The sequence below is a fragment of the Rhipicephalus microplus genome, chromosome X (genome assembly GCF_043290135.1).
Source record: "Rhipicephalus microplus isolate Deutch F79 chromosome X, USDA_Rmic, whole genome shotgun sequence".
In the NCBI taxonomy this organism is placed as follows: Eukaryota; Metazoa; Arthropoda; class Arachnida; order Ixodida; family Ixodidae; genus Rhipicephalus; species Rhipicephalus microplus.
In genome coordinates, this window is record NC_134710.1 from 294712885 (window position 1) to 294740189 (window position 27305).

General features: G+C 41.6%; 3 protein-coding genes across 3 annotated transcripts; 2 read left to right on the top strand and 1 right to left on the bottom strand.

Annotated features, from left to right (window-relative positions):
- The first annotated feature begins 520 nt into the window (after positions 1–520).
- On the top strand, positions 521–8583 carry LOC142776169 (uncharacterized). The gene is made up of 5 exons (XM_075879374.1): positions 521–678; positions 747–820; positions 3887–3979; positions 6540–6563; positions 7962–8583. Exons 1-5 carry the CDS (start codon positions 609–611, stop codon positions 8094–8096), a joined length of 396 nt encoding a protein of 131 aa, XP_075735489.1. The 5' UTR covers positions 521–608; the 3' UTR covers positions 8097–8583.
- Positions 8584–13235: 4652 nt separating this feature from the next.
- Positions 13236–15713, bottom strand: LOC119183472 (uncharacterized). Its single transcript, XM_037433701.2, has 4 exons — positions 15328–15713; positions 14482–14580; positions 14315–14419; positions 13236–13922 (listed from the first exon to the last, which is right to left on the bottom strand). The coding sequence occupies exons 1-4, from the start codon at positions 15395–15397 to the stop codon at positions 13276–13278; spliced, it is 921 nt and encodes a 306-aa protein (XP_037289598.1). The 5' UTR covers positions 15398–15713; the 3' UTR covers positions 13236–13275.
- A 1166-nt stretch (positions 15714–16879) lies between these two features.
- On the top strand, positions 16880–23811 carry LOC142776170 (uncharacterized). Its single transcript, XM_075879375.1, has 5 exons — positions 16880–17063; positions 18471–18541; positions 21194–21283; positions 21440–21466; positions 23574–23811. Exons 1-5 carry the CDS (start codon positions 16970–16972, stop codon positions 23781–23783), a joined length of 492 nt encoding a protein of 163 aa, XP_075735490.1. The 5' UTR covers positions 16880–16969; the 3' UTR covers positions 23784–23811.
- The last annotated feature ends 3494 nt before the right edge of the window (positions 23812–27305 follow it).

A 27305-nucleotide genomic window follows, 5' to 3' on the forward strand; every position in this document is an offset into this window, starting at 1 on the left:
GGCTTATGGTAGAGATTGTCTCAAATTATTCATCATTTTTCAAAAAATGGTATGACAAAATTTTCGTCACGCCTTCTTCGTGTTCTATCTATATAACATTAGGCCTAATGCGTGATGCTGATTATGCCGTCCTTTAATTTAAGAAAAGTTCACAAATCGCCCCAAAGATGACTTCATACCTGCTCAAACACGTGCCCCTGTTGAGCGCTTTCTTCCTCGGCCTATGCTTAAAGATGCCTCAAATTTTCGATCATTTTTCAAAAGGTTATGACACAATGCTCCTTTCATGCGATAATCTCGTCATTCTTCTCTTTCCCTCGAAAATGCTTGATGGTAGATCTGCTAGATAAATTCCTCCTTCTGTTTTTTTTTCTCCCAAGTTACTGCGATGGCAAGGTGGCCCATCATATGCACTCGTGTTCTTAAGGAAAAGCACCCTAGGTATCTACTATAGTGTTGCACTTGTGGTTATCTTAACTTCGTTCAGCATGACTCAAAACCTCCACTTCAGTGTTGTCGCCGCTGACGTTGGCTGGAGAAATCCTTGCAAACATTGCACTTTCCATTCGTTCTCAGCTTCGTCGACAGGCAGTGCCTTTTTACTAGCAATGAGGCTTTTGATCTGTGTTTGGATTGTACAAACAAGTCTTGCCCTGACGTCACCTCTAGACTTGTGCAGTAAGTGTACATTCCCTAAATTCAATTTCACTTTCACTGAACCCTCTGCTCGCACGTCTCTGTAACAGCTCCTGATCTGCCGTACCAGAGATTCCATGTGAGAATCCTGTTTCTGTGCATACGAGGAGCTGCATCCGATTTGGTGAGTGCACATGAACGTTTTAGCAAACGTTGTCTGTAGAATTGACGTATTCGGTACGTAAGAGCCAACCAGGAAATAGGTTTAGAGGGAAACAATTTTAAACGTGTGCGTATTCTCTGACAACATTGCAATAGCAGGAGTATACGGTGTCAGCGTGGCGTAAAATGACGTTGGATCGCTACTGTGGTTACGAAATATTTTTTTCCTGGATGAATCACAGCTTTTTGTCGGATAAGATTCTGTTTACGTGTATGCTTTTAAAAGGAGCTGCTTTAAAATGATATAGTTTAACTGCTTCGATACCCTGGCAAAGTTGACCATATTTTGTAGGTATTATTTTTTATGAATGGCAATATACATGATATAAATATTATTAAGTGCGTTCAATCTTTCCCGTCCCGTATTTTTTGCGCTGTTCCCCTCAGTATCATGTACCAACTGGCCCTTCAAGAAACTCGTCTGCAATTATGAAGCAATTGAAAGAAACATATTTTTTTCAGTTCGCAAATATTTCATTTTAAAAAGTTCTGTTAGCACATAATATCCAAGAATATTCATGAAAATAAAAAAATTATTGACCACATCGCACTATACTTATAATGTAGTGCTGCCAACAGGAAAAATTATGAATAATTAAAAATGTTTTGTCAACCATTTCTGTTAATATTAGAAAATTTGAATCACCTGGCACGAAAACGCTACGAGTTACTTTTATTTTAATCTCAGTCGAATGAAAACTGTGTTACTGCTTGAGGTTACAAGGTTATATTTTGTTTTGCTGAAAATTTCCAGAGAAAGTGATACAAGAATTATGATTAGGATGATGAAAATTTTTATTTAGCTCCATAGATATTTTAGCAAATAACGCTAGGTAGCATCACAGAAAAAAATTCATGTACGAAAAAGTAAATTTGAACATTGCAATAAATATCCTAATGTATGGCTTCACTGCATACACTGATATTATTCTAATGGCGTAAGCTACAAAAACGCGTTCAAATTTTAGTGCCTGACATTATCGAATAAGGTGGAACCATGTCTGAAAGCTTTAAAACGTATTTATTTATGGTTGGTGTCTCCCAGAGCACAACAGCTTTGACAAGTGGCACTTGTCTGGTAGTCAGGTTTGTCGTCCTCATAGCACTTATCAGACCTCCGCTTCATAATTCCGTAGAGTTTGTACTTAATGTGATAATTTTGAGGAAGTGTAATCGTGGAAGCTAGGCAACGCCCAAATAATCAGTAGGAAAATGATATTCACCATTTCTGCAGCCTTGGCCATTTCTTAATAACCATAATCTTCGGCATAAAATGGCATCTACAGGATCTTCAACCACGGATCTTGATTTGTGTTAGCACGAGATCTGTCTCTGACTTTCCCTGACAACAAAGATCCCCACAACGCCGAGATTCTTTGTGACATCTATCACTTCTCAACTTTACACTGAGGCCACGGCTGCACAACCTTCTTGGGCTGAACATCACCCTCAGGAGTCTGAAAGGGATAGAATCAAATTTTCACCAATGTACGGGTGAGACACTATAAATGGAAGATATATCAGTGTCAACATTTCCATAACATCTGAATCAGCATGAACAACCGATGTGCCAGCAAACGAGATGTACTGATAATTACATGACTACTTCCCTATCTCCTTCCATATTTTTTTATGATCAAAAATTCATTTCCATGAGTTGACGCCACCCTGATTGTCACTTCTGCTATAGAAAAAGCAAAAAAAAAATCACTTGTGAGTGCGACAGAACTGTTTGAAAAATATGATTTCCCAGAATGTCTCGCCATCAGGTCATTTATACTGTCTTCGCAAACGAACCAAGTAATCCTTTATCCCTCGATTTGTGCTCGAAAATTGCCGCTACACAGGAAAGAAACCTAACTATACTGCAAACAAAGCAATAGTGCTTACAGTATAAGCTAGATGGTACAAGTAATTAATATGAGCGCCAGTATTTTTAAATTCCTGCTTGGTGCATTCGAATTAGTGGTGGCCCACATTCTATAAGCGTGGTAAGAAAAAGATTAAAGACATCTGGCGGAAAAACGTGTTTTAGGTCCACAAAACATGTGTGCATAAAGAGTGCTAAGTATGAATCTAAAAAAAATATTGAAGACGGAACCTTGCTTTATAGAAATTCACAGTACTTAGGGTACACAGCTCACTACGTTATGTTGTGAAATGCGGCGTTTGTGAAGAAAAAAAAACAGCCAATAAACGAATGCTTCAAAAGCATAGTTGCACATTTCTCAATTGAAGCAAGTGCTTTCATGACACAGTTTGTGCCTTAGCACATTTCGCCCTAAAAAAGATTGGCCCCGTATCTGCATGTTACACTGCGAATGTCTTCGAAAGACGTCGTACTCTTGCGTCTGGAGAGAGTGAACAAAACGTTTCTTTGATGTTCTGCGCGAGAAAATAGGTGAATGGTATTCAGAAGGCGCTGCGTCACAGTGCCTCGAGCCTGCAGTGGAGGCGAACGACTGCATTGAGGCACGTCACACGTGAGACATGAGTGCCATCTGGCAGTCATCTTAGAAAACGAAGCGCGTGGCGTGCGCACCCGTCTTGGAGGCGATAAGGTGTAGAACGCAAGGCGACGGGTAGGTGCCGCCACCATGTCGTCTTAGCAAAGCGTTGGAAAAATCTGCCTTTTTGAGCGTCGTGTTGCACTGTCAGCGCAGCGTGATAAACGCTATGGTCGTTAGAATTACTTATGTATGCCTTTATAAGTATAAAGGCACACATACAGAACATTGACGTGTTGTAGTGGTGCCTAAGATATGCGCAATAGTAGCTCTTTATTGGACAATTGCACAAGTATGAACGCTCAAACTTGAGCAATATTGGTGGGTGCTGTGGATGGGGTCCGCTGTTTGGGGTATCGTTTGCTGTCGTTTTTAGTACCGTTAGGAGCAGACAAACAGACAGACCGAAATTTGTGTATCGAAGGTCCTCAAGAAAGACTATAGTCTTTAAAAAAGTATCATCGTTTGTCTTTTTGATGATAAAGGAAGGAAATATTGCAAAGCATCAAATTCCCTTTCAGCTGGTGCAACAGCTTGATCACCTCAGAACAGACGTGCTTCAGTGCCGCGACGACTTCTGCCTTGTGATGAATTTGTGCCTAAAGGGTCAGCTGGTAAGTTCAGTGCCCAAAGACAGAATTGGAAGCTCTCGTTCTCGTTTGTTTAGGTTGTAATTTTGAGGCCTATATAGAAACACTTTAAAGACTAATCACGTTTTTGTGTTATTCTTCAAAATTTGCATATTCTGATTGTAGTTAAGGTAAGTACAGCCCCCGTTTTTTGGATGCGGAATAAGCAATTGATATGAAACTTTACTTGACAATAGGTAAAAGCATGCACAAAATGTGGTGCCGCTTCTAGCTTTTTGCAAATCTCATTGTTACGTATTTGAAATCACAGGCGTTGTTACTGAAGTGTCAAGAATAAATGACACACTTGTTTGCAACTCTGCGCAGTGAGAGCGGGCTGTGCCGTCATAGTGGTCAGGGCTGGAGAACATAGCTGAACGTGCTTCCGAAATGTCATCACGCATATAGGTGTGATTGTAGTTTATGGAACCGCCAAAGGTGAGAGATATTACGTCACTTATAACGTAACTTGGTCAGAACCACAAGTTTCAGTGACGTGTTCAATAATATGGTGAATTAGTATAATGAATGATAGCTGCGGTGTCTGCTTTAGAATGTGCCCGCAGTAAGAATACCAAATAAGCAGTTTGCTGTCGTCAACATTTGCCTCTGTCTTTTGTCGGAGCCCTTCACTACGTTGTCTCCCATGCACATATCATGGTTTTAGGACTTCAAATCCCAACAGTTATAATTATTGAATGATGTGATTGTAACAGGTAGAATTCAGATTGAATTTACTAATGAATTATTCGTAAGTATTGGTATGATCACCAATGACATTAATTAAGTAGTGTGACGTCAGAAGCAACGATGATTGATTTGAAATGATGGTGACTGGTTTCATAGAGGTGAAGTGTCAAGAACCAACGATCAGTGCCGTGAATACGTGGTATCTAAATGAGTTTGAAGAACCGTGCGGTTGCTGTCTGTATTCTACAGACACTGCGTGATAAAGTGCACAATCGTCTATGAAAGTCCCTCTTTTTGACAAAATAGTGATGGCCCAATAATGTGAGAGAAAGTGGTTTCACTGTCTGGGAACAGCTTTAAAGCATGTGCTGCAGAATGGCTCTGTCGGTTTTGTTTTGGAGCGACTGCTGGCTGAACTGTCGCACATACCCTGGCCTCTTTACAGGGAGATTTAAAATGACGTACGCCAAGCTTTGCGGTGTTTGTAGTCCGCCGTTGGTTTTGCCACTTAATGGGAGCGAGTTAGTGTACGGCGCATACGCAGTTGTGGCGAACACCAACAACGCTTTGCGAATGTTATTCTAAAGCTCACTAATATGACAGTAAGGATAGCCCTACAAGTCTTGCACTATATGAAATGTCAGTTCACTTACATCTGAGTGTAAAGAGCAAATTCAAAACATTAGCTCTCGGTCATGCTCTTGTATTCTGTGATGCTTACGGGGCCAAGAAAGAAAAATGGCGATGCTTGCACCAAGCCGTGCAAGGCTTAAAACAGCGAGATTGAACGAGTCTGAAGACTAATTTGGTTGCCTTTGATTCGTTTGTAGGCCTCATTATTGTAATTAAGGTTCTAGGTTGCTTTTATGTTGTTGGAGAAGTGATGTTAAATGAAAAGATGAGAAAAGTGTGTGATGAGAAAAGTGTGAGGACACCTCAACAGTAGCTCACGAGGGGTGGGGGTAAAGGAGGGATTAAAAGGACAGGATTAAAAGATGAAGAGTTAGAGAGAGAGGAAGGAGAGAGCGAGGCGCAGGGACAGCGAACGATGGAAATGAGAAGAAGACAGAAAAGATGGAGACGGTAGCAGGAGTCCGAGGACAGGGCACCACTGGCGAGAGCTCTTGTCGGCGTCAGGAGATGGCGTAGGGCCAGCCCAGTTGCTAGGTGTTAGCAATGCGATGCTACCTTGTGTCTACGTTCATTCCTAGTGCAGAAAGTTTCGAGTTAAACCACAGACAGTCATAGACACGACACAGTTGTCAGAACTTCGCAGACAAAAACGCTCTCTGAAACCAAGCGTTCGCTGCTCTAGTAGATGCCTGGGCACATCATCGTTGACGTATAGGCCTTCCATTGCTTCGGGGTCTTCTCGTAGCTGCCGTTCCCTTTCCAGTTCCTTGGAATTGTCTGGTTGTACGTACTTGGCGTCTCCGGCTCACTATCGCTCTCCAGCCGTTTGTTAAATTTAACTGTTGCCTTCTTCATTTTAGTGGTCCACGGGTGAGTAGTAAGATTCACCTAACGCATGCGGCAGATAATCATTTATATTAATAGTTTTTTGATAGGCAATAACCCTGTTCTTTGGATCATTGATGTTTGTTCAACGTTTTTTGTTGATTCTATAGATGATGACTGTCTTCTGTATAAGATACTTTCGAAACTGAATTATTAAACACTGAACGAACACTTACAATTGGCCGTAGCAGATGGCCCTTTTGTGAGAAGTGGGGTGCTCGAGATTTTCTGCGTCGAAGATTTCACTGTATCTACATTATAGAAGGAGCTTTACTGATTAGCTGAGCCACGCCGTCTATTCTCATGGCTTTAACCAAGTGCTATTGAATTTTTACAGGAGCCAGAGCTGGCAAAATACCTGGTAAGCTATCTGTTTTCTAAAAAGTGCACTATACTTTCGGGCGTTGCTTGTTGAGCTTGAAATGCACGTTATAAAGGTTAATCAGTTGATGCCCAAAATTTTGTTTCGATGAACAACACCAATAAAACTTTGATATGCGTAAGAAAATGATGAAAGATGCCTGTACCGTTTTCAGGGAAAAAATTAATTTATTGAGAGGTGAGTAATGAGTTGTTGCTCCTGAGCAACATTGGGCAGCTATGGTACTACCTCACATGGAATGCCTTCCAACAGTAGTGACCAGGAATAAGGTGTAGATGCACGTTGCACTATCCACGATTGAGGCAAAAATGTATGCGTCCTGAAATTTTGGTTTATACCTGCCCTGGGGGACGGGCCTTGAGTCGGATAGCCTCTAAAAACACTTCGAAACTAAGAAAGGAAACATATCTTCTCGTTTTTTTTTGTAGTGAAAACAATCTTTTTTAAATTTAATATTGTAAAACTAAAAAAGACATTGACCTAAGCAGACATTTTTGTAAAAACAAAGTTTCTCTCTTTTCTTATGCCGGAGAAATCAGCGCGCTTGTTCTGGGAGTGACGTAGACGAGAAAGAGTAGGATGAAATGAGGGCGAACTGATTCTTAATGATGATAATTTGCTTTCTTTCTCACACCTAAAGCATCGAATATAACAGCGGCGCACACTGAAAATTAGTACAATCGCCTCTTCCCATGTTTGCTTGTACTCCATATATGTCCAATGTTGCTCGTGAGCAACAACCCATTTAGTATAAAGATATCTATGTGTAACTTGTGGCCACGCTAATCAGCGTGCTCATAGGTGTTATCTTAAGTGCATAGGTGAGTCGTCTTAAGTACAAAAAATGTCAAAAGAGCTTCTTGTTTTGCTAAAGTCGAATAAACTTCTTTCTGAGTATAGAGCTTCTTATACCATCTGTGAGACGCTCGAGCAAAACACTACAAAAACGCGATGAATTTTTATTTACGTATTTTTTCAAGCTCAAGAAGCTCAGCAGTGTTTGTCTTCATATAGCACCAAAAGTGTCACGGAGCTGGGTGTGTTCGCCTACAATAAAAAATTATTTTTGGGGTTGTTGCCTCAGAGCAGCTGCGGGCATCGAAGGGTTAACGGGGGCTTTTATTGTTTTCTTCAAAAATCTGAAGCCATCATTATGTGGCTGTGTCAGATATTGTATAACGTGCTGCTATGAGATAAAGTTGAATATAGCGCGTAGGTGGGGGTGATACAGACTAGTGTTATTTCTTATGTAAACACTGTTTTTTCCGTTTTGAACTAACAGCTTGTGAAACGCAAATAATTATTAAAATTACACAGCAACAACACCATAACACTTCATTTTGCACGAACAAATCCTTTCGCAATTTTTGCCTGCAGGATGCCAACCTGATGCGAGAAATTCATTGCCTGGCACAGTTTTGCACCACGCCATCGGGAAACGAGCTGATTGAGCCCGATCTTGGGATAAATACCACGGACATTGCGCATTGCAGGAACGGGATTTTGCCTTGAATCACTCCGAATTACCTCATCCATGCAGGCAAAAAACAATAAAAAGAGCCCCCCCCCCCCCAGGAGGTGATAGGTGCCAATAACCTTAAACTGCCTCGTTCAGCGAAGTCTAAGTTCTATGCAAGTATCTAGGTCACGTTGACATAAATTATCAACACATGCAAGTCCCTAATAAATATCAGGCACAAAACATATTTTATCAGAAAAGACATGGCAGTGACGACTCATAAATGTGCACTGGAAAAGTAGTGGAATAGAAACTACTTAAAAACTTCGCTTAATAATCAATGTTCGATTATTCCATAAGGAAGCGAGAAGAAAAAAAATAGGGTCGTGCCTTAGTGCCACCAAAATCAAAAATATTAGGTACATTTAGTTAAAGGAGAAGGTAAACATATTCGTTATTTCTTCGGCTTATGCTCATTTCTTAATTTCTGATTTTCAGCACACTTCTGAAATAAACATTTGTTGATGTTCAGCGTTCAAATTTGTTGTTATTTTGCACGTATTATAGTTTTAGCGTATAGTTGAACACTCTAAATTTGTGCGCTAGACTCCTTAGAAAAAATAGCTGACCCGCAGATTGCGGGATCGGATCCCGGCTGCGGCAGCTGCATTTCCGATGGAGGCGAAAATGCTGTAGGCCCATGTGCTCAGATTTTGGTGCAGGTTAAAGAACCCCAGGTGGTCGAAATTTCCGGAACCCTCCGCTACGGCGTCTCTCATAATCATATGGTGGTTTTGGGACGTTAAACCCCACATATCAATCATTTCTTAGAAAAATAAGGTAAATTATAACGCACCATTTTTTCATGTCAATGTGCTACACCCTGCTGAGTACCCTACTGCCATTCCTTGAAAACAGGTATATCTGAAGCTCCTCGTCTAACGTTCACACGGTGTTGACCTAATTATAAGGCTAAAATACCCTGTGGTGACTCCCAAAGTGACAGCTAAAGTAGTTTTAGACTTGCTAAGCACATTTTCATTGCATCCGGTAAAACTAATATGAAAACTGAATGCTTGAAAGTTATTAAGGTAACGAGTTGGTTCAGAACGTTTCTTACACTTACCACGGCAACCATTTGTTTCTTTGGTATATCATAAAAGACTTTACAGTGCGTGCTTGTGTGACTAAGAAGCGATAATACTGAGATGGCTTTCATGAAAGGATGATTAGAGGCGGACTCAGCCTGCGCACTGAGGTATAATCATTCACGTTGTTTTGCAGCTATGACCACAGCACGTCTATAATTTCATTGAAGGAGAAGAAATTAACATAACCCATGATAAGAACACTACAACTGGAGAAGCAACCAAATTTATAGCATGCGTCTCTCGTAATTCTATGGTGATTTTGGGACGCTAAACCCAAGATACAAAGGAAAATTCATAGCATGTAGTTGTGTTTAGCCGATATTCTTACGTTGAGGTAGTGTTTTTTGCACCTTGCAAGCTGTTCAAATTGTGTGTGATGACAAACAAAAGTTTGCGATGGCTATGCACAACTAAGCACAGAACACGCTGCAGACAGTGGGTATCCATTGCGGCGTACATGAGACCTGTTTCCTGTGGATGCCAGTACTTAGGACAGAGCGGAAAGAGTTCCAATTAGAGAGCGAGAGGACACAATTTGAAGGTGTGTCACAAAACAAAGAGCTTTCATGAATAACATTGCAAGCAATGCGAGTGCGTGATCGTTTTTGTGAACACATTTTTTTGAAAAAAATCAAACAGCAAAACAAAATGTAAAATCATGAAAGGGTTTTTATCAGAGAAGCAGGAGACCGTTGCATCAGCAAGCAATATATTGTACTCAGTGATGCGGAGATTCAATATCTCAAATGTTTCGTTTAAATAATTTCATTGCCGTGTTTTCTTGTTAAGAGGTGACTTTCTTGTTCTTGACTGGTGTTCTTTTTATTTTATGGCGAATTCCATTGGGAGAGCAGGTGCACTCAAAAGCACGCTCAAAGTGCTCTCTTCCGAGGCGGCGTGTTTCAGTGGTCGAACAGGAGTAGGAGCACTGTCATCCATTGGTAGAGCGAGAGCGCTTTTGCTGCGCCGAGAGCAGCCAGGAGCAGTTCTGTCTGCTCCCTCTTAAAAAGCGGAGTGAGTGGAAAACGCAGGAAACCACGTGTTTGGAACGTCATGTCCGGACATACCCTCTCAGCAATCCTCCTCACTTGTTTACATTTTGCGGCGTCGTGTCGGGCGGTTATGGCGGCAGCGAAGCGTGCGTGGTGCTCGGGCTCGAACGATTTTAACGTCGTAGCGGCAGATTCTGGCAGTGAACGTCCACCTTGCCTGCCTTCAGATTCACGGATGGCGGAGGCAGCAAAACGTCGTCGTCTTGCCGAAGTATTTGACGAGCTAGACGATGTCAGCAGCGATAGCTGCTGGAGCTCTACGTCCGAGTCGAGTTCAAGCAGCAGCGACGATGACGACGAAGTGTATGCAGCAGCGTTTCAGCAGCTCTTTTCTCTGCCAGAGCGAAGGCCGAAAGTGGAAGCATATGTTACAAAGACGGTGGCTAGCTACTCCGACGAGGAGGTGAGTCATTCGGCTTCTGTTTTAATTAGGTTGCTTAAAGGCCTGTTTTCTTCCAGTTCAAAAGAAATTTCCGCGTCACGCGGCCGGTCGTGGACTTCTTGGCAGCAGAATTCGCCAAGTCACCGCACTGCCCTCAGAACAGTGATCATGGTGGCCTGCCTGCCAAGTCGGCTGAAGAACACATTCTCTCCTTTCTTTGGTGAGTGTCCGTACGTTTAGGAATGCCGCTGTCATCAGGTCACTGCATAATCCGTTTTATAGTGGGTTAGAGGCATATGAAATATTGCAAATAAATGTACCTAATTCGCAGCATGTCATTGGACCACCTTGCTTTAAACTTGTTAAATGCTACTAGCGAGTGTCGAACGTAATAGAGTTATAGTATTTTGTGAAATGCTTTCGTAGTTTGTACACCTACACACTGAGCTTCACAAAATTCTCGTTACTAGAATCAGTGGCAAAGCATAATTCATGATGCATCATTACAAACAACCATGAAAACTTTTGCTCACGAAGCATTTCAAATCGGCTGTGTCAGCAGGTTCACAGTGAGCTTCATCTCCACACTTATAAATGTAATGCGCGAATTAAAATTAGAATTTGTTATTTAGATAGTGCTTCTACTAATCAAATATTTTGAGTTTCTAAGGTGTCACCCAAAAAGGTGGAATCGTGTTTTCTGACTTCAGTTGTCTTGCTAATTTGCTTCATTGACAGCGACAGCATTGTTAACACCATTATTCAGTCATTGACAGCAACAGCAAGCTTAATTCCATTATTTAATTAGAGTATCCTCTCCTTTTCAGGTATGCAGCCAACAAAGCATGCATTAGAGATGTCGCTGGCCGCTTTGAAGTCGCAGAAAGCACTCACCACAGAATGATGGGCCGAGTAACTGCATTCCTGCTCGACATAGCACCGAATGTAATCAAGTTCCCCAGTGACCTGCAGAAGCTTGCTGTGGATTTTGAGAAGGTAACTATGCTTTTGTAAACATGCTATTTAATGTATAAACTACAGTTTTTTTCACACCAATGTCATACAGCTCTACACAACTCAAGGGACCAGACTAAGAGGAATTACACCTACTCAAACCACAATAAGGACTGAAAGCAACTGATATGCAGGATCAGAACTGCAAATGAACAGAAAATGTAAAAATGCAAGAGATATGAAAGAGCACCACACAGTCAAGCCTCCTTCATGTGTATTACAAATGCTGTCAGCAATCGGACATTTTTCTTGAGTAGTTTTGACCATGTGATGCTGTTTCATATCTCTTCTATTTTCCCATCTTCTGCTTAGTGATGTACATCTAGTACTTGTCCTGCATGTACAGTGAATAAACCTAGAGTTCAGTTACTTGTGCACTCTGTATGTACTCTGTATGTGTCATTAATTCCCCTTCGTGCGGTCCCATGTGTTCTTTACCGCTCTACTATTACAATTATGAATTAGTTAGTGCCAGAATGCACCTTTTAAATAAGTTATTACAATTATTTTTCCCAGATGCTTCACAATTAAATAGCCAGTTAATTTCAATCATGTGTACCGGTAGTGTATTGCACTCGCCGTTATGATCTTCAAGTCTCCAGTTTGTTTTAAACTTTTCCGCATGTTATTGGCACCTTTCATTACCCTTAGTGCCATGCTTATTTGACTATGTGTGTGCACATTTTTTTCTCTTGCAGCTGTCGGGATTCCCAGACACAATTGGGTGTGTTGACGGAAGCTACATGCCTATCAGGTGCCCAGCCAGGAAAGTGCGATCTGTTTATATAAACCGGCACCATTACCTATCCTTGACACTTCAAGGTGTTTGTGACAACAAGAAGAGGTTTCTTGATGCCAGCACTGGCTACCCAAGCAAAATTCATGACGCACGCATTTTCCGTCGGTCCAGGATTTCAAGTGTTTTGCCACAACTGTGCTCTAGCAAGTACCATATAGTGGGGGATGCTGCATATCCTTTCCGGGAGTACCTGATGACACCAATTCGAGACTATGGGAATCTTGACAGCATCAAAAAAACCTTCAATGCAAGACTCTCCGGGACAAGGGTGCTTATTGAAAATACTTTTGGCGATTTAAAAAATCGTTTCAGACAACTGCACAGGTTGGATATGTGGACAGTGGATAACATGTCCAAGTTTATCATTTCATGCTGTGTGCTTCACAACCTCTGCATTGATTGTGGAGATTTGCCAGAGAACCTGTCACGAGACCTGTCACTTACCTCACAAACAACAAATGTAGACTCAAGCTCTTCTGCAGTTCAAGTAAGCAGCAGTAGTGTAGCCCAACAGGATAGCCTATTACGTGGCTTGGCTAGCATCAAGAGAGATCACTTGATGATAAAAATGGGGTTGCAGAACCAGCAGCCATGAAACAAGGAATTCCTTTACGTGTTATGCAGTTGTGAGCAAATATATGCTTACCAAAGGCCCACCTGAAAAGCTGAACTCGTTAAAACACCTTCAAGGTTGGGAAAAATTGTCCTTACCACACACCTGTTGGCCCATTTGCATTTTCTCAAGGTAGTGTATTGTGCCAAACTAGAAAATAAAAGACATTGAAACTAAGTAATCGCTTTGGGTAGTACGTTTATTTATTTAAAACTACCACTTTATTTTGGAAGTCCAAAGGCCTGACGGAGAATCTCCATTTTTTCTTCATGCATTTTGCGCCGCTCTTCACGAAGCACCTGTCGCTCGGCCTGCCTTTCAGCTCTTCGATTTTCTTTTTCTTGACGTCTGGCCGCCTTTTGAGCCTCCTTTTCTTCTTGCAGTGCCCTCATTTCAGTAAAAAACAACTGCATGTGTGCCAGGCGTGCAGTTCCTACCCGTGGCTTCGTGTCGGGATTTGAGGACTGCGTCTTATTTTCCTCAGTGGTGTTGGCAGGTGACAACACGGCCGGAGATTCGGGCGAGGCTTTGAATGTAGCCCCTGAGGCGTCTCGCTCTACCTCCGGTTCAATGCTGTCATCAATGCTTTCAATTTTTTTCACCTCGTCGTCAAAAGGCACAGGGGTGGGTGAAGCACCAGACCTTTTGTTATGGTCGGAAGACGCCTTCCGACGCCTAATTACTGTTTTGTACCTATTTTCACACTGTTCTGGGGTTTTGGCTATGCCAAGCACAGCCTCGATGTCCATCGATATTTGTTTAAAGGCTTGCTTCCTGTTTTTGAATTTTTTAAATGGGCCAATCTGAGGGAAATATTTGAGGTAGTACTCTAGGAGCAGCCTTGTTTGCCCCTCTGTCCATTCAGCAGCTAGAATAAGAAAGAACCAACACATAAATGGTTTATTGGGAAACTGTCGGTCATTGTGCAGGCATTACTTATAATTGAATAATTTAACACACAGCACGGTCACTTGAGCTTAATTATCAATCAGCAAGCATTAATCAACAAAACAAGCATTTGCGCAGACTAGCAAACATACATAAGTGATAAGTTCTGGTATTGTGCATGTAAATGCAATATGCAAATTGTGCCAGTCTTCCAGTAATTGTAGTGGTCTGCTTTCCATGCTCTCTTTTTTTTTTTGTCATTTAAGGATCACTCCTACAAGTACACTTTTACACGCTCTGATGCATGCTTGTTAGATTTACCCAAGAACACTTGCTGAGGCAATTGTAGACACTCAGTGTTAATATACTTGCCTCCACCTCCTCTCCTGGAGCCTGATGGCTTGCTTTGAGCACCAGTCTCCCCGTCAGCTGATCTTGATGCAGTGGGAGCTGGCAGGTGCAGAGTATCTGTGCCATCTAAAAAATATAAATGAGCAGTAAATGTAGTGCCTCGCAATAATGTTAATACTAATACTTACCACCTCCTGTTTCAACGCATGGCAATCTGAGCTCCATGCGCATTTCTTCGCTCCCTCGCCTTGGCACATCGCCAGCCATATTTGTACGCAGAACTGCATCTGTTTTCACACAATGATGGAAATGTAATCAAATCAGTTATATAATGAAAATGGTTTCTCAAGTAGTCAGCTACATTATGCAAACTCGGATGCCTTACACTCGAAGGTAAGCGGATTAGAGCAAGCAAAAAACAAATTCTAAAAAAGTCAATTCATCATGTTACAGGGCTGCATGAAACACTGCACAAATCACTGATAATTAAAAAAAAATATCGCTTATCATACGTAGCATCTCGACCCTGCGATAAGAAATCGTGCTTCCGAGGAGATGTATGGCTTCACCGTATCACGTGGGATGCTGATCTGCCGTCTGGAGACATTAGCCACTTAAAAATCAGAAATAAAAATAAATTGTTACTGCGTGCAATACTTAGCTGCACCCACGTGACACTTGCTACACGCCACTTCGCAGTTACTTTTCTTAAAACGCTGCGAATCATTCTGTTGCTGATGGAGGGGTCTGCAATGTAAGTTTGTTTTGAATTAAGGATTAATTACTCATGCAAGGAAACTTGGCAACAGGATAGTGTACTGCAGTACTTCTAGAATTGTTTACGTTTTGTTAACTGCTGATGACAGCAGCAGCTGGTAACTGCATGAACAGTCTGATAAAGCTGTCATATCCACGGTGTTTTTCTGATATGATAAAGAATAGTGGGCTTAGGTCCACGCGCGCAAGAATGCATTGCATGCTGCATGCGCGACAAGTGCGCTGAAACAAATAAAAAGCAATCAAATTCACTTTACCTTCCGTACTAGATGGTGCCTGGTGTTGAATTAAAGACAGTAGGATGCGCTGAGCTTCCGAGTCCATCATGTAGTAGTATACGAAGCAGCAGCTTTGCAGGATAGCGCGCAAGCGAGTGCGCTGTACCAACCACTGCCACACGTGCTTTCCTTGCCCGTCCGGATCAGACCGCACGTGTTTTGCAGCAGAGGACGCTGGGATGCACAACCTTTCTCCTCACTCGCCTTTTTATTCCCTCACACCTGCTCTGCGGAGGTGTGCCGCATTCCAGTGGCAGGTCGAGTGACGCGGCTCTCAGTGCTCTGCCCCCTACTCCTCTCTGCTCGGCACCCTTACTCCTGTTCTCTCAATGGAATTCGCCATTAGAGTGCAAGATGCGTACGTGCGGTTCAATTAATGTACACGTGATATACATCAGTGACCATGCAGTTTTTCTACCTGATGCTTTTATTTTGCGGGTTGATAGGAATAGTGTGCCCAGAATGGTGCGATGTAAAAAGAGCGGTTGGTATAATAAATATTTCAGTTGTAAATTCAGCGCTCGTATGAACACAGTGTTTATGTGTCCTCAGGTTTCTGGCGCTGTGTTTTCTCAGTAACTATGTACGAAGTCTGAAAATCAAAGTCCTGCTATATTTCCCCAACTTGCAAATCAAAAAGTGCAGCTATATAAAGGACAATTACTGCAGTGCCTGTTATCGACAGTTGCTGCGTTATTTGGGCTTCCGCGACCTCTTTGTTTTAAAATTTCGAAACACACACACAAAAAAGTTTTTCGACCCGTAATATGTCGTATGACGACGGGAAGATATGCATACACATTGCCCAAGAGAAAACTTCCCAGCTGGGTTTGTTCAAGTTCCCCATCTGGCTTGTCAGTTGAAATTGACAATTGAAAGGGATAGCAGTAGTTAAAACTACATAAATAAAATAAATTAACGTTCAGAATGGATGAAGTCAGGACTTGTTCGCCGTTCAACGCACCAAAAAAATCATAGCCTAATAATGAAACACAATAAAAGATGAAGACAGCACGAGCCCTTGTAGCAGCTTTAACTTGTCTCGTGTTTAATATATTGCACAGTGGTTGCGAGAGTACGTCGTTAAATTGACTGGTTTTAGTGAAATGACAAGCCATTTTCCGAGATGCTAAGAACACTGATTCCGCATTCATGTGGGGCGCGCAATAGGTTATTTCTCAATTGGTTCGTATTCAAACACTCAAATCGGTGAACGTGCAACTCGTAGACACCATTGTCATGCATAGTCAAAGCGCATCAACAAAAGCACTTATTGCCCTTTACCAGCTTCCTTTTTTTTTCTTTGCGGGTCACACGTGCTCTGCTCGTCGGCAGTCACACGTGCTTTTCGCTGCAGCACTGGCTTGGTGATCGCCCATACATTGCGGAGCTTCCGCAGGTCAAGTGCAGCACTGAAACTGCTATGCTGGCCTGTAGCTGATCTAGGTTGCAGCCAGTCAGCTGCCGTTATCGCTGTACAAAAAGCTTAGTGTGGTGGCGTGATGTTCGACGGCTTTTTTCCGAGACTGTGTGAGTAAACAGAGGGAGCCCTTTTCTTAGAAACCACACAACAGTTTCAACTAGCACCAGCGTTTTTGTGGCTGTGGTTGTTCGCTAGTAGATGCACCAACAGCCCACAATGCAACTGCAATTTACTGCTTTTCTGTTGGTCACCTTGGCCAGCAACGCTCTCGCCGGTTCTTTGGATCTATGTGGTAGGATTTTTTTTTGTCCTATATGAACCCTCAGTTTCCTTTGTGCCGGACTTTCTTCACGTCGTGTGTGCATGTGGCAGTACACTTCCCCATTATTTGAGACCACGCGGAAGTTGCTCAAACTTCTAAAATATGACTGCATGCGTATTTTAAAGAGTGGCATCAAATGTAAATCCTTGTGATTAGTATATATTGACTCTCACGTAGTGAAATTCGGGGACATTTCTAAGCCAGGTGTCATAATTTATATTTAGCATGAACGCCATTAAGTGAGGAGCTTTTCGCTTCTGGTTGACAGTACATTCGTCTCCTTTTGATTTTCTGAGTGTGCGCCAACCCAGGAAAATATAGTATGAATGTTCCTGTCGATTTTTACATGGAGGCAAGTATCTGATAATGCAACTGATAATGCCCCCCCCCCCACCAAATTAGAAAAGCTTCGTACTAGGGCTGCCAAGTCTTTAGGAAGTGCGAAGGTGGGCAACTTTCTTTGTTTCTCTTTGATTTTCTCTTTTTTCCTTCCTTTCTTTTCCTCTTTTCTATTTCTAGATCTATTTTTTCCTGTTTGTGTGTATTTATTTTTATTTTCAACTTCATTTTATCTTTCTCTAGTTTTTTTCTATTTCTTACTTGCTTTCTCTTTTTTCAATTTTCTGCGTGGCGTTGCCTGCGTCACGCCAAGTGACGGCAGCGTATTACATTCTGGGCACCTAAAGTGCTCCACACTTGATATCATCACGAACACACTGGAAGACCTCAAGAGGAAGAAGACTTCTCTTTGAGGCGTGCGGGTGCTCAATATGCTACATACCATTATACTACAAATGCTTTTGCCTGCGTTACGCCAAGCCATGACAGCATACGACATGAAACGACGACCCGTACCCCTAAAGTGATCCGTACCAAGTCAAAGTTACGTATTTTCAGCTACCCTATCAAAGACTTTCGCTTAAATTTGAAAACAGGCGGTCACACTGTGCAGCAAAAAACACATGTTTATCTTCTCCAACATGCCTTACAACTTAAGCAGTTATCGCGATTAGTTTTTTCATTCCCGTGAAACAACGTTCTGATCACAAATGATAACTAGCGCCTTATGATACAGAGATAAACAGCTGAAAGAATTATTACATAAAGCCTCAACAATACGAGTGCGCATCAGAGTGATACACATCTTGAAACACTTGGAGAATACACAACTAAGGCATACAAAGGGGTCTCGTCTGGCGTCTAGGGCTTGTGGCAACGGCTGTGGATTTCTCGACATGAAACATCTATTGACTTGGTAAACATAGCTTGTGAGACAGAATGTCGACATACAACTTTGTAACGTGGTTGTTACAGTATTTAAGTCGGTAGTAGCGTCATTGCCACTGTGCTCCAAATTGCCTTTTGTTGATTTTTTAGAGAATGTCCAAAGCCGCAGAACTGAAATCATACAACTGTTCGAGTGCATCTTGTCCAAGGCTACACCCGAAGTAAGTATCGTAATGACATAATAGGTTCAGTTAACCAAAAAAAAACCCAAAAAGTCAGGAAGCAGGAAAAGTGGGTTAACTGGTTTTGCTTATATAGTCTATCCCGTAGTCATAACCAAGCAGCGTGGTGGCTTACACTCGTGCTCTCCTTCTTCAACATAATTTACGCGTTACATCAGAGCTAAAAGCGGCTGCATGTTAAGATGCCGCTAACATTCTGCTCCAGTAGGTCTACTGCCTATCCCTATATGTTCATATTGGGGCGTCTAGCTCTGGAGGCAGTTCTCTCTATTGCCGTGGATCACTTTTCACAATGCTCACACACGCACATACACAAAGAACTCACCACAATGAGCTCACCTGAATGAATGAATGAATGAATGAATGAATGAATGAATGAATGGGTTCATTCTTTTGAAACCTTCAAGAGTGTTAGCCACCTGTATTCGTGGCTTAGTCTTAGCTCTTTCAAATGATTCCGCTTTGCAGGGGCACAATCGGTCATCTCCTAAATGACGTCTAGCTGTTAATTATTCCAACATTTTACGCGTGAATAGTCCTGCCACAGACGGAGTACTACTTCATGACCTTCCGTTTATAAATGTTGTCCTTCAATCACCATTGAAAAGGGCTCTAAAGTAAGTGCACTCCAAAGCCCTCAAATTGACCTAGTGATGAAAGGTTCCGGGGGTCAGTGTTGATTCGGCCATGACTAAGCTAACACAAACTATTCGCAGTGCCGAACTGAAAGAAATAGATTCGACATCGACAGCTCCGGCCACTCTGGGCATGTAGCATAGAAAATATGGAACGCTTTTCTTGTCTGGTTCATAGTTATATTTCATGGAGCTTGCAAACTTGTAAGTAAAGAAGATGTTAAAACTTGCGATCCCATATAGGCCCATAAATTTCATGATGATAGATCCTTCCCGGTGATTAGCAGGGCACGCCTAAAACTTCTGAAACGAGTCTTCTGTCAAACATTTCTGCTCACACCTGAAGCCAGCAGTTCGGGAAAAAAACATTTCAAACTCGGAAGTTTCAGAACGCCAACGCCCTCCCAATACTTTGGCGGCTGCACAATGTTCAAAATTAGCATGTCTCCTCTTCCCTTCGTTTCCCAATAATACGATGAAACCGAAAGCTTTGGAGACATATTTGTAAAGCCGAATTCCTGCATGGTACTGGTGGTACTGCACTTGCCTCTTTTCTTAGCTCTCATCCTGTTCAAATACTGGTCCTTTCAGCACACTTTAACACCACTTATGATGTGTGCATTTTCTTGTTGTAGTGTCGGTGTCTGTGTGCGCGCCCTTATTCACGTAAAAGATGAACCAAGTCAATATGCGAGTATAATCGTCTGCTTCAGACGGAAGTTCTTCTAATTTATTGGCTGTTCTTTTGCATACCACAAGGTGTGCAGATTTCTCCTTGTTGTAAGTGTCTTAAAAAAAGACGTTTTCTTTGTGCACCAAAGGCTATGTCACAGGCATTCCAGTTTCTAAGCGTATGACTGATTTCTGGCTTTAAACTTCATGTGATTTCCAAAACGCTCACTACTGAGAGATCATAACTAACGCTTCACGACGCGTTGGTTATCGCCCTCAATATTGCTTGCTGGGTATGGGGACCTGGCGTGTGTGGAATACACAATTCTTACCGCAGGCTTTCCGAAATAAGGGAGTCTTTTTTGGCTAGCTTGGCATAGCGATGTGTACATCCTCCCATAGGTCCATAAGTGAGCCTTGTTTTCTGCGCATGACATCGTTATTCTGGTTGTCGGGGATCTTATCGATGATTGGCTTTGGCAATAACGGCAGAATGTACTAAGCCTGCTCAAAATCTGACACTTCATGGTGTCAGAAGAGCAGAAGGCATCTTGCTGACCTGCTGGTTTGTATTTCTTAATACTACGTGCGCAACATCCTCCCAAAACGCCTGCTCTAATGCTGAAATTTTTTTGAAAAATTTATTCCTTTGACAAAATGTCAGCAGCCAAGGAATGCATTGTTTGTTAATCTCATGCGCCAATACTGCCATTCACTGTCCATCAAAATATCGCCTTGGCCACCATCACTTTCACGCTCAGGTTCTAGGCGGATCCCGTCAAACTTTTACATTCATAATCTTTATGATCGCGATGGGCATTTCATAATAATTGCAATAGCGCGAACCAAAGACTAGGACAAGTACAAACACGAGGACAATCAGTTGTCTCCTTGTCCTGCACCTGAGTTCCTGCTCTAGCAACTATGGCATTCGAATTAGCCTAAGCCGTCCCCCCCCCCCCCCCCCAATTCAGGAATTTTCATCGTCCCATAGGAAAGCAAACCTTTTCACTACTTTACAAATAGCATTATCTAAACAGAGTACACTCAGCGAAGGCAGCGATTGAGGAGGACATGTATAAAAAAATGGCACGTGCCAGTGGAATAGTTTCGAAATTATTCGGCACAGTGTGCTGTTCCTTCAGATGGCCTGATCCTGTTTGGTCAGAAAAAAATAATGATGCGTCGTTCTCTTACCAGTGATTATTTATTGATAAGCGCATTCTTGCGTCAATGTTAAATAACGTATATTGCCCATAAATCTTCTGTTGATAAACTTTTTGCATGATGGAGATTGACTGAACATAATTATTCCACGTTTTAGCTGGTGGAAGAACTGGAAGAACTGAAGCCAAAGCTGCTGTGCACCAATTTTTTTATTGTGGTGAAGAAAGTTTGCCGCAACAAACCATTCGTAAGTATGCACATTAGGCATGCCTAAGTAAACATAATAAACGTGAATGGAGTGTGCATGAGAGGAATCACCGCATGGCCATGCTTCAAAACTGCCTTTTTAATGTCTCCATTATGGCGTGTCATGTGCTGACTTATATACTTTCTCCTTTTACAGGGGGCGTTCATGCATGAATATCTAAGTGTAAGTAATCACTTCAATTTATTTTGCTAGTTAATCTCCTGTAATGTTTTAGGCAAAGCGCGTCATTGAGTGCGAATAAAATACCGCTTGTAGGAATTGACATTCTCAAGAATAATATTCCATGAATGTGATCATATTCATGATGATAAAATGGCTTTCTCTTCCGTATTCCAAGGGACACGTAAACACAAAATGGCTATACTGACAAAACAAAGTTGTTGGTCATGTAGTTTGGCGCCACGTCTAGACGGAGGCAGCGCCAGACGCGTGCCGCAACACTGTTGAACCACGGGCGTTGAAATAGGCCCAGGCAACCGTGTCTTAGCACCAAACGATGGCAATAAACTGTATGATAGCCTACATCTGTCTTTGGAATGTTGCTACTTGCAATTACAAATATAATTCTTGCGTAATATGTTGCAGCTTCAGTGATATTGTCAACGAACTTTAAGAGCTCTGATGATACCGCTTTTGTAACTTGTTTCGGCAGTAACTAGTGTAATAATTGTGGTGCTTCACAAGAGGCTGAAGATAAAGAGAGCATTTAAATTTTCCTAATGTTGAAAGATTTACCAGTCGGTCTTCTTTTCTTCTCGCAATGAAGCTCGGGTGCTGTTGTGCGAGTGCTGCCTAACAGATCTGGCTTTTAGCTCAAGGTCACTTGAAAGTGTAGGACAAAAGGAGTTAAAAGATTTCATGCCTCATATAATTCGATTACAGCATCAATGACATTGACAAGACTGATAAGCACACGTGTGGCCAAAAATAAAAGAAAACTTTATAAAGACCAAATTCTAGCCACCATTTTTTCTTATCATAGGTTCAGTCATACAAGTCGGATGCACAAGGCAATGTAAATAAATTCAGCTGTAAATATTTATCAATATTGGCAGCAAGTGTAGGTACATACTCTTTAATGTGTTAGTTGAATGTTACAAATATACTATTTAAAGCTCATTTTTATCTTCCTTTGTTGTTCTGTGGCCATGACCAAAGAAGCTTGTACTATTGCCAACACAAAGGCAAATTGTGGATGAATAACTTAGGGGACTAAACAAGCCAAAAAGATGGTATTGCAGAAAATTTCAACATGGATTAGAACTTGTAGCGATTTTCTGATCACTCTAAAAAGGTACCGAACTGAAACAGAACCGAAGCATTTCGAATTGAATCAAAAACTTAGCCAAAGCTTTTCTCCACTTAAAGACCCCGAAGGAAGTAATTCCTTCAGTTTTATTAAAATATCAATGAATTCTAGAAAATACCTGCTTATCATATGATATACACTCGTGCTGGTTACTTGAATCACTCGGAAAACAGGCTAAGCAACAATGCCAATGAATGGGGCGAAGACTTAGAGCTGCTTTATTCGTGTCAAGTGAATATTGTATAGAATTGAGTTCATGCCTTTCTTCACGCTTATTTCAATCAAATTTTTGCGCAACACATTTTAAAATAATATAATTGACCATCTGAAAGTTGTCGCCGCATTCATTGTAATACTCACTTTGCACCAGCCCTCGTCTGCTTAGTGTGCAACGCTAGAATAAAGTATGAGTAATCGTATCACACTAACAAAAAAGTGAAGTTCTTTTTCATTTTCTACTAGTTCCTGATCTTACTAGACGGGTGACTCGAAGGAGTGTACCTAAGGAATAATAATAATGCCATACGCTTATGGAAGGAGCTGTGCATAACAAACTAATATGCAATGCACAGATGCATACAATGGTCGCGTGGATAATAAAAAAGAGCGCGCTTTGCAGTCACTTCATCAGTAAGCCTTCGGGACACATGGATCGTCAGACAGCGTCATGAACAAGTACTGCTGGTACTAAAGTGTGTTTATGCCATTGCAGGCACAATCTGGAGAGAATCTGTGTTTCAAGTAATATTCCACAATACAAGTGAATTCGTCCGTTTTTTTGTAAACTGTTATGGGGACCATTATTCGTGAAAATGAAACAACATTATCAGGGCAAATTAGCCATGTGCGAATTCATGTCAAAAAGAAATGTCAGAAGACGTCCGTATTAGGACGTATTCGCTTGTGACGTTAGGGGTAGGACGCACTCAAGTTGATCTCATTTGTTCTTGTACCACGCAGACTGAAGATCTTGATGCTGAGTACAACAAACTGGTCCGAGAATGCCTAAAAGGAGACCCCACTTCACAAGCCCGACCGGAACTACAGCAGCCAGCTCCAGGACTTTGGAATCGGTTTATCAGTTACATGAAGTGGCCAATTGTCAGGGCTCGCAATGTCAAGGACGCAATCATCAGACGCTTTACATCTGACAAAACGGCTTCCGCGTGAGGAATAAAAGATGTTCTCAGCCATTCTAGCTAATGACCAATCTAACAATTTATTGCACTTCTATTCCAGGAGCAGCTAACAAGGACTATTTTGTGATCGTTATAGCCCGTCTGTCCAATCTTCTTTCAGTGAGTTAGTTTTGTGCTAGTAACAGCCCACCTGTTCAATGTTCTTTCAGTGAGTTAACTGCCACTTTTACATAACCTAATACCATTTAAATTTTACCATTATTACACTCTGCTTGTTTCTTGCGTAGCTAAAATGCAGTACAACAATAATGAAAGAACCAGCCACAAAGTTTGCATGATTACGAGGAATACACAAGCATGTGTAATGCAATATAAAAACTTCAATATAAACATACATCTAGCATCGAGAGTATCACCCAACAAAACAGAGCTTCTACTTAATAAAAAACGCCGACTAATATGGAGTCAATAAAAATGTGCACGTAAATTACTTTTTCTAAATTATTACAACCTTAATAATGCATTCAAATTTGTTGGGCCTTCCCATGTATAGCTGAAGAGGAAACATAAACTTTTACTCATTGTTCTTTTGCCCATTCAACTATATGGGTGCGAAACTTGTGCATACATAGCGTAGAAATTTTATATAGCTACACACACATTCAGCATAAAATAGATATGATATACATAATTTGCATATTCATCCCTGGTGCCATTCTGTAGCACTTCTATATTGTGTATTGTGATGCTTATGTTGCCACTTGACGATCTCAACTAATTTCGCAAAAGCTCTAGGTCACACAGGCGAATTATTTTTTATACGTAACATACAATGAACAACCTCCTAGCGTTATAATTCATGTGAGGGGAAATTGCACTTCGAAATAGAGACTTCAATGTGGCTTGCGATTCCTTAGTAAAGAACTTTAGCTAGTGCGCCACGGCATACCGCTGTATGAGATGCTTGGCCGCTGACCCGAAGGTCAGAGGTTAGAACCCGGCCGTGGTGGTCGCATTTCAGTGTACGCGAAATGGTTAAGGCTAGTGCGATGTCAGTGCACGTTAAAGAACCCCAGACCGGTGTCTATCATAATCATACTCTACTTTGAAACGGTAAATCCCTGGTGTTCTCATTAAACAACTTTAGCCTGAAAAACGAAGCGGTAATATGAATATTATGTAACTGAACATATCCACAAGAAATAGAAATAAGCACACTACGTCGCCACCAGGAAAAATAAACAAAATAATATCGAATGCCATAAGCCTGTGCGGCTCAATCGTTTACCCAATAAGTGAGTACAATTGAAATTTGATATAATGCAAGCCTATTTCAGAAATTTTAATTCTGACGAACTAATATACAATCTCCAGTAGGTACCGAGTCTCCAATGTTGCCATCAACCTGAATTAACGAGGATATCATGACAATAAGCCAAATTTAACAATGTTTTAGAGCAAATGCGCCCAAATGCACAAATACTTGTGTAAATTTAGCACAGTTACTTTATTCTTCGGGCCCACGTGGTAATGCTAATACATTAAAGAAACTAGCCGTACTAGTCACGAATTTAGCGTTATTTAGACGAGGCTGAACACCGCGCCCATTCACGCAATGAACTTCACGGGCGGCAGTGCTTTTACGTACCAAACGACGCTGTTTTATTTATTTATTTTATTTATTTATTTTCACATACTGAGCCTGGTACAGGGCTATCGCAGGAGTGGGTACAGATCAGTAAAAATACAAGAAACTGCGAATATTTGAAATAAATACAAAGAATGACACATCTAACAATAACAAAAAATGCTATAAAGACAATATACAAACATTGCAAAGCTATAGAGGACGTCTTTTAGGGCCTTCAAAAATTCATCTTTTTCTAATGAGCGAATGTCACCAGGTATTGTATTCCACATTTCAATACATCGGGGAAATAAAGTGTATTTGAAGAAGTCTGTGCGATGATGAAACACAGATGCGTTTAGTGTACGGCTGTGTCTGGTGAATGATGTTTTAGCTGGGGGTTACGTAGTAGTTGTACGATGAATATTGTGGCGAATTGAAAAAGAAGTGGGAAAGTTTGAGAGACTCGATATCGCGTCTTTTAAAAAGTGAAGTTAAACCAAGGTGCATTATGCGGGATGTTGGTTGGAAATTGCAGTCAAAGCGTCTATAAAAACAAATGGCTTTTTCTGGATCGATTCAATGCGTTTTATGTCACCGATTTTGTATGGTTACCATACAGTGGCGCCATATTCAAGTGTTGGCCTTACGAGCGTTTTATATGTTAGCAATTTTGTTTCTTTTGGGGCTAAATGTAGTGAACGGTCAAGATATCCGAGTTTTTTAAAGCTTTGTTGCAAGTTGTGTCGATGTCTTGAGACTACGATAAGTTTGTCGTGAACTGGAGGCCAAGATATTTGTATTGTGGGACCTGCTATACAGCGTAGTTATTGAACGAATAATTGATCATTGATGGGGTTTTCCGCTTGCTAAAACACATGGCAGCAGTCTTTTGGAAATTATTGTTCATCTGCCAATTCTGACAACATGTACAAAAGTTTAAGAATGAAGTGTTGAGTGTATGATGATCATCAGGTGAATTATAAATGATACAGGACACAATCATCAGCGTAAAGACTAAATTTAGTGAAAACTACGACTGGTAGGTTGTTAATATACAATAAGAAGAGTAAGGGCTCTAGCACGGATCTCTGGGGCACTCCTGAAGATACGTGTTTAGGATGAGTGTAAGTGTTTTAAATTACCATGGTTGTTTGTCCCTAGAAATGCTAGCACAAGAACACGACCTTTACTTTCATTATCACAATGAGACAGATAGCATCAATCATATCCTCGTAACTTTTTAGGGGTGAAGCTCCTCTTAGTCCAACCTTGTCCTGGGTCAGGCGTAACCGGCAGTATCAGGCAAAGAGACAGACAGACAGACAGACAGACAGACAGACAGACAGACAGACAGGTACACAGATGGACGAACGGACGGACGGGCAGACGGATAGACAGACAGACGGACGGACGCACACTCATCATTCACTCCGTGTCTATGCTGTGATTTTTATCATCTGCCTGCTCACACGATCATTGCATTCGATCTTGCCGTCTTTGGATGTTGGCAGTTCGTCATATCTTCACGCGACACTCTGCCTCATATTGTCACAACGTCAAAACAGAGGTCTTGCCGCAGAATCTGGGACACCAGAAGCAGGTAGGTTCTTTTAACAGAACGCGCAAGAGAGTTCTTTTTCATCCATTTCATTGTACTTCATGGCACATGCACAACTGTCAATGTATTTCTTTTTGACAAGCACGTGACATTTGCCTCCCTCCAAAAGAGGCATCGTCTCGATGCGCAACTTAGGCGCTCTACCAGGCGTATGAAGTGGTCGCGTCAAATGGATAAATACGGTTTCATACGCATGACGTGTACGACTTCGGGTAAATGATTTCGGCGCTTAGAACTACAGTCAGTGTCGGGAACAACTTCATAGTTCACGTCATTCAAGCGTCGCGTGACGCTGTGTGGGCCAA

What these genes read in the sequence shown, in the direction of transcription:
- LOC142776169 (XM_075879374.1), top strand. Translation starts at nt 609, where the DNA reads ATGAGGCTTTTGATCTGTGTTTGGATTGTACAAACAAGTCTTGCCCTG. An exon ending in GAGGAGCTGCATCCGATTTG is followed by an intron (nt 821 to 3,886) that starts GTGAGTGCACAT and finishes ATTCCCTTTCAG; the next exon opens with CTGGTGCAACAGCTTGATCA. An exon ending in TGTGCCTAAAGGGTCAGCTG is followed by an intron (nt 3,980 to 6,539) that starts GTAAGTTCAGTG and finishes GAATTTTTACAG; the next exon opens with GAGCCAGAGCTGGCAAAATA.
- LOC142776170 (XM_075879375.1), top strand. Translation starts at nt 16,970, where the DNA reads ATGCACCAACAGCCCACAATGCAACTGCAATTTACTGCTTTTCTGTTG. An exon ending in CGGTTCTTTGGATCTATGTG is followed by an intron (nt 17,064 to 18,470) that starts GTAGGATTTTTT and finishes TTGATTTTTTAG; the next exon opens with AGAATGTCCAAAGCCGCAGA. An exon ending in TCATGCATGAATATCTAAGT is followed by an intron (nt 21,467 to 23,573) that starts GTAAGTAATCAC and finishes TGTACCACGCAG; the next exon opens with ACTGAAGATCTTGATGCTGA.
- LOC119183472 (XM_037433701.2), bottom strand. Translation starts at nt 15,397, where the DNA reads ATGATGGACTCGGAAGCTCAGCGCATCCTACTGTCTTTAATTCAACAC. An exon ending in GGCACCATCTAGTACGGAAG is followed by an intron (nt 14,581 to 15,327) that starts GTAAAGTGAATT and finishes GTGTGAAAACAG; the next exon opens with ATGCAGTTCTGCGTACAAAT. An exon ending in CTCCAGGAGAGGAGGTGGAG is followed by an intron (nt 13,923 to 14,314) that starts GCAAGTATATTA and finishes TTCTTATTCTAG; the next exon opens with CTGCTGAATGGACAGAGGGG.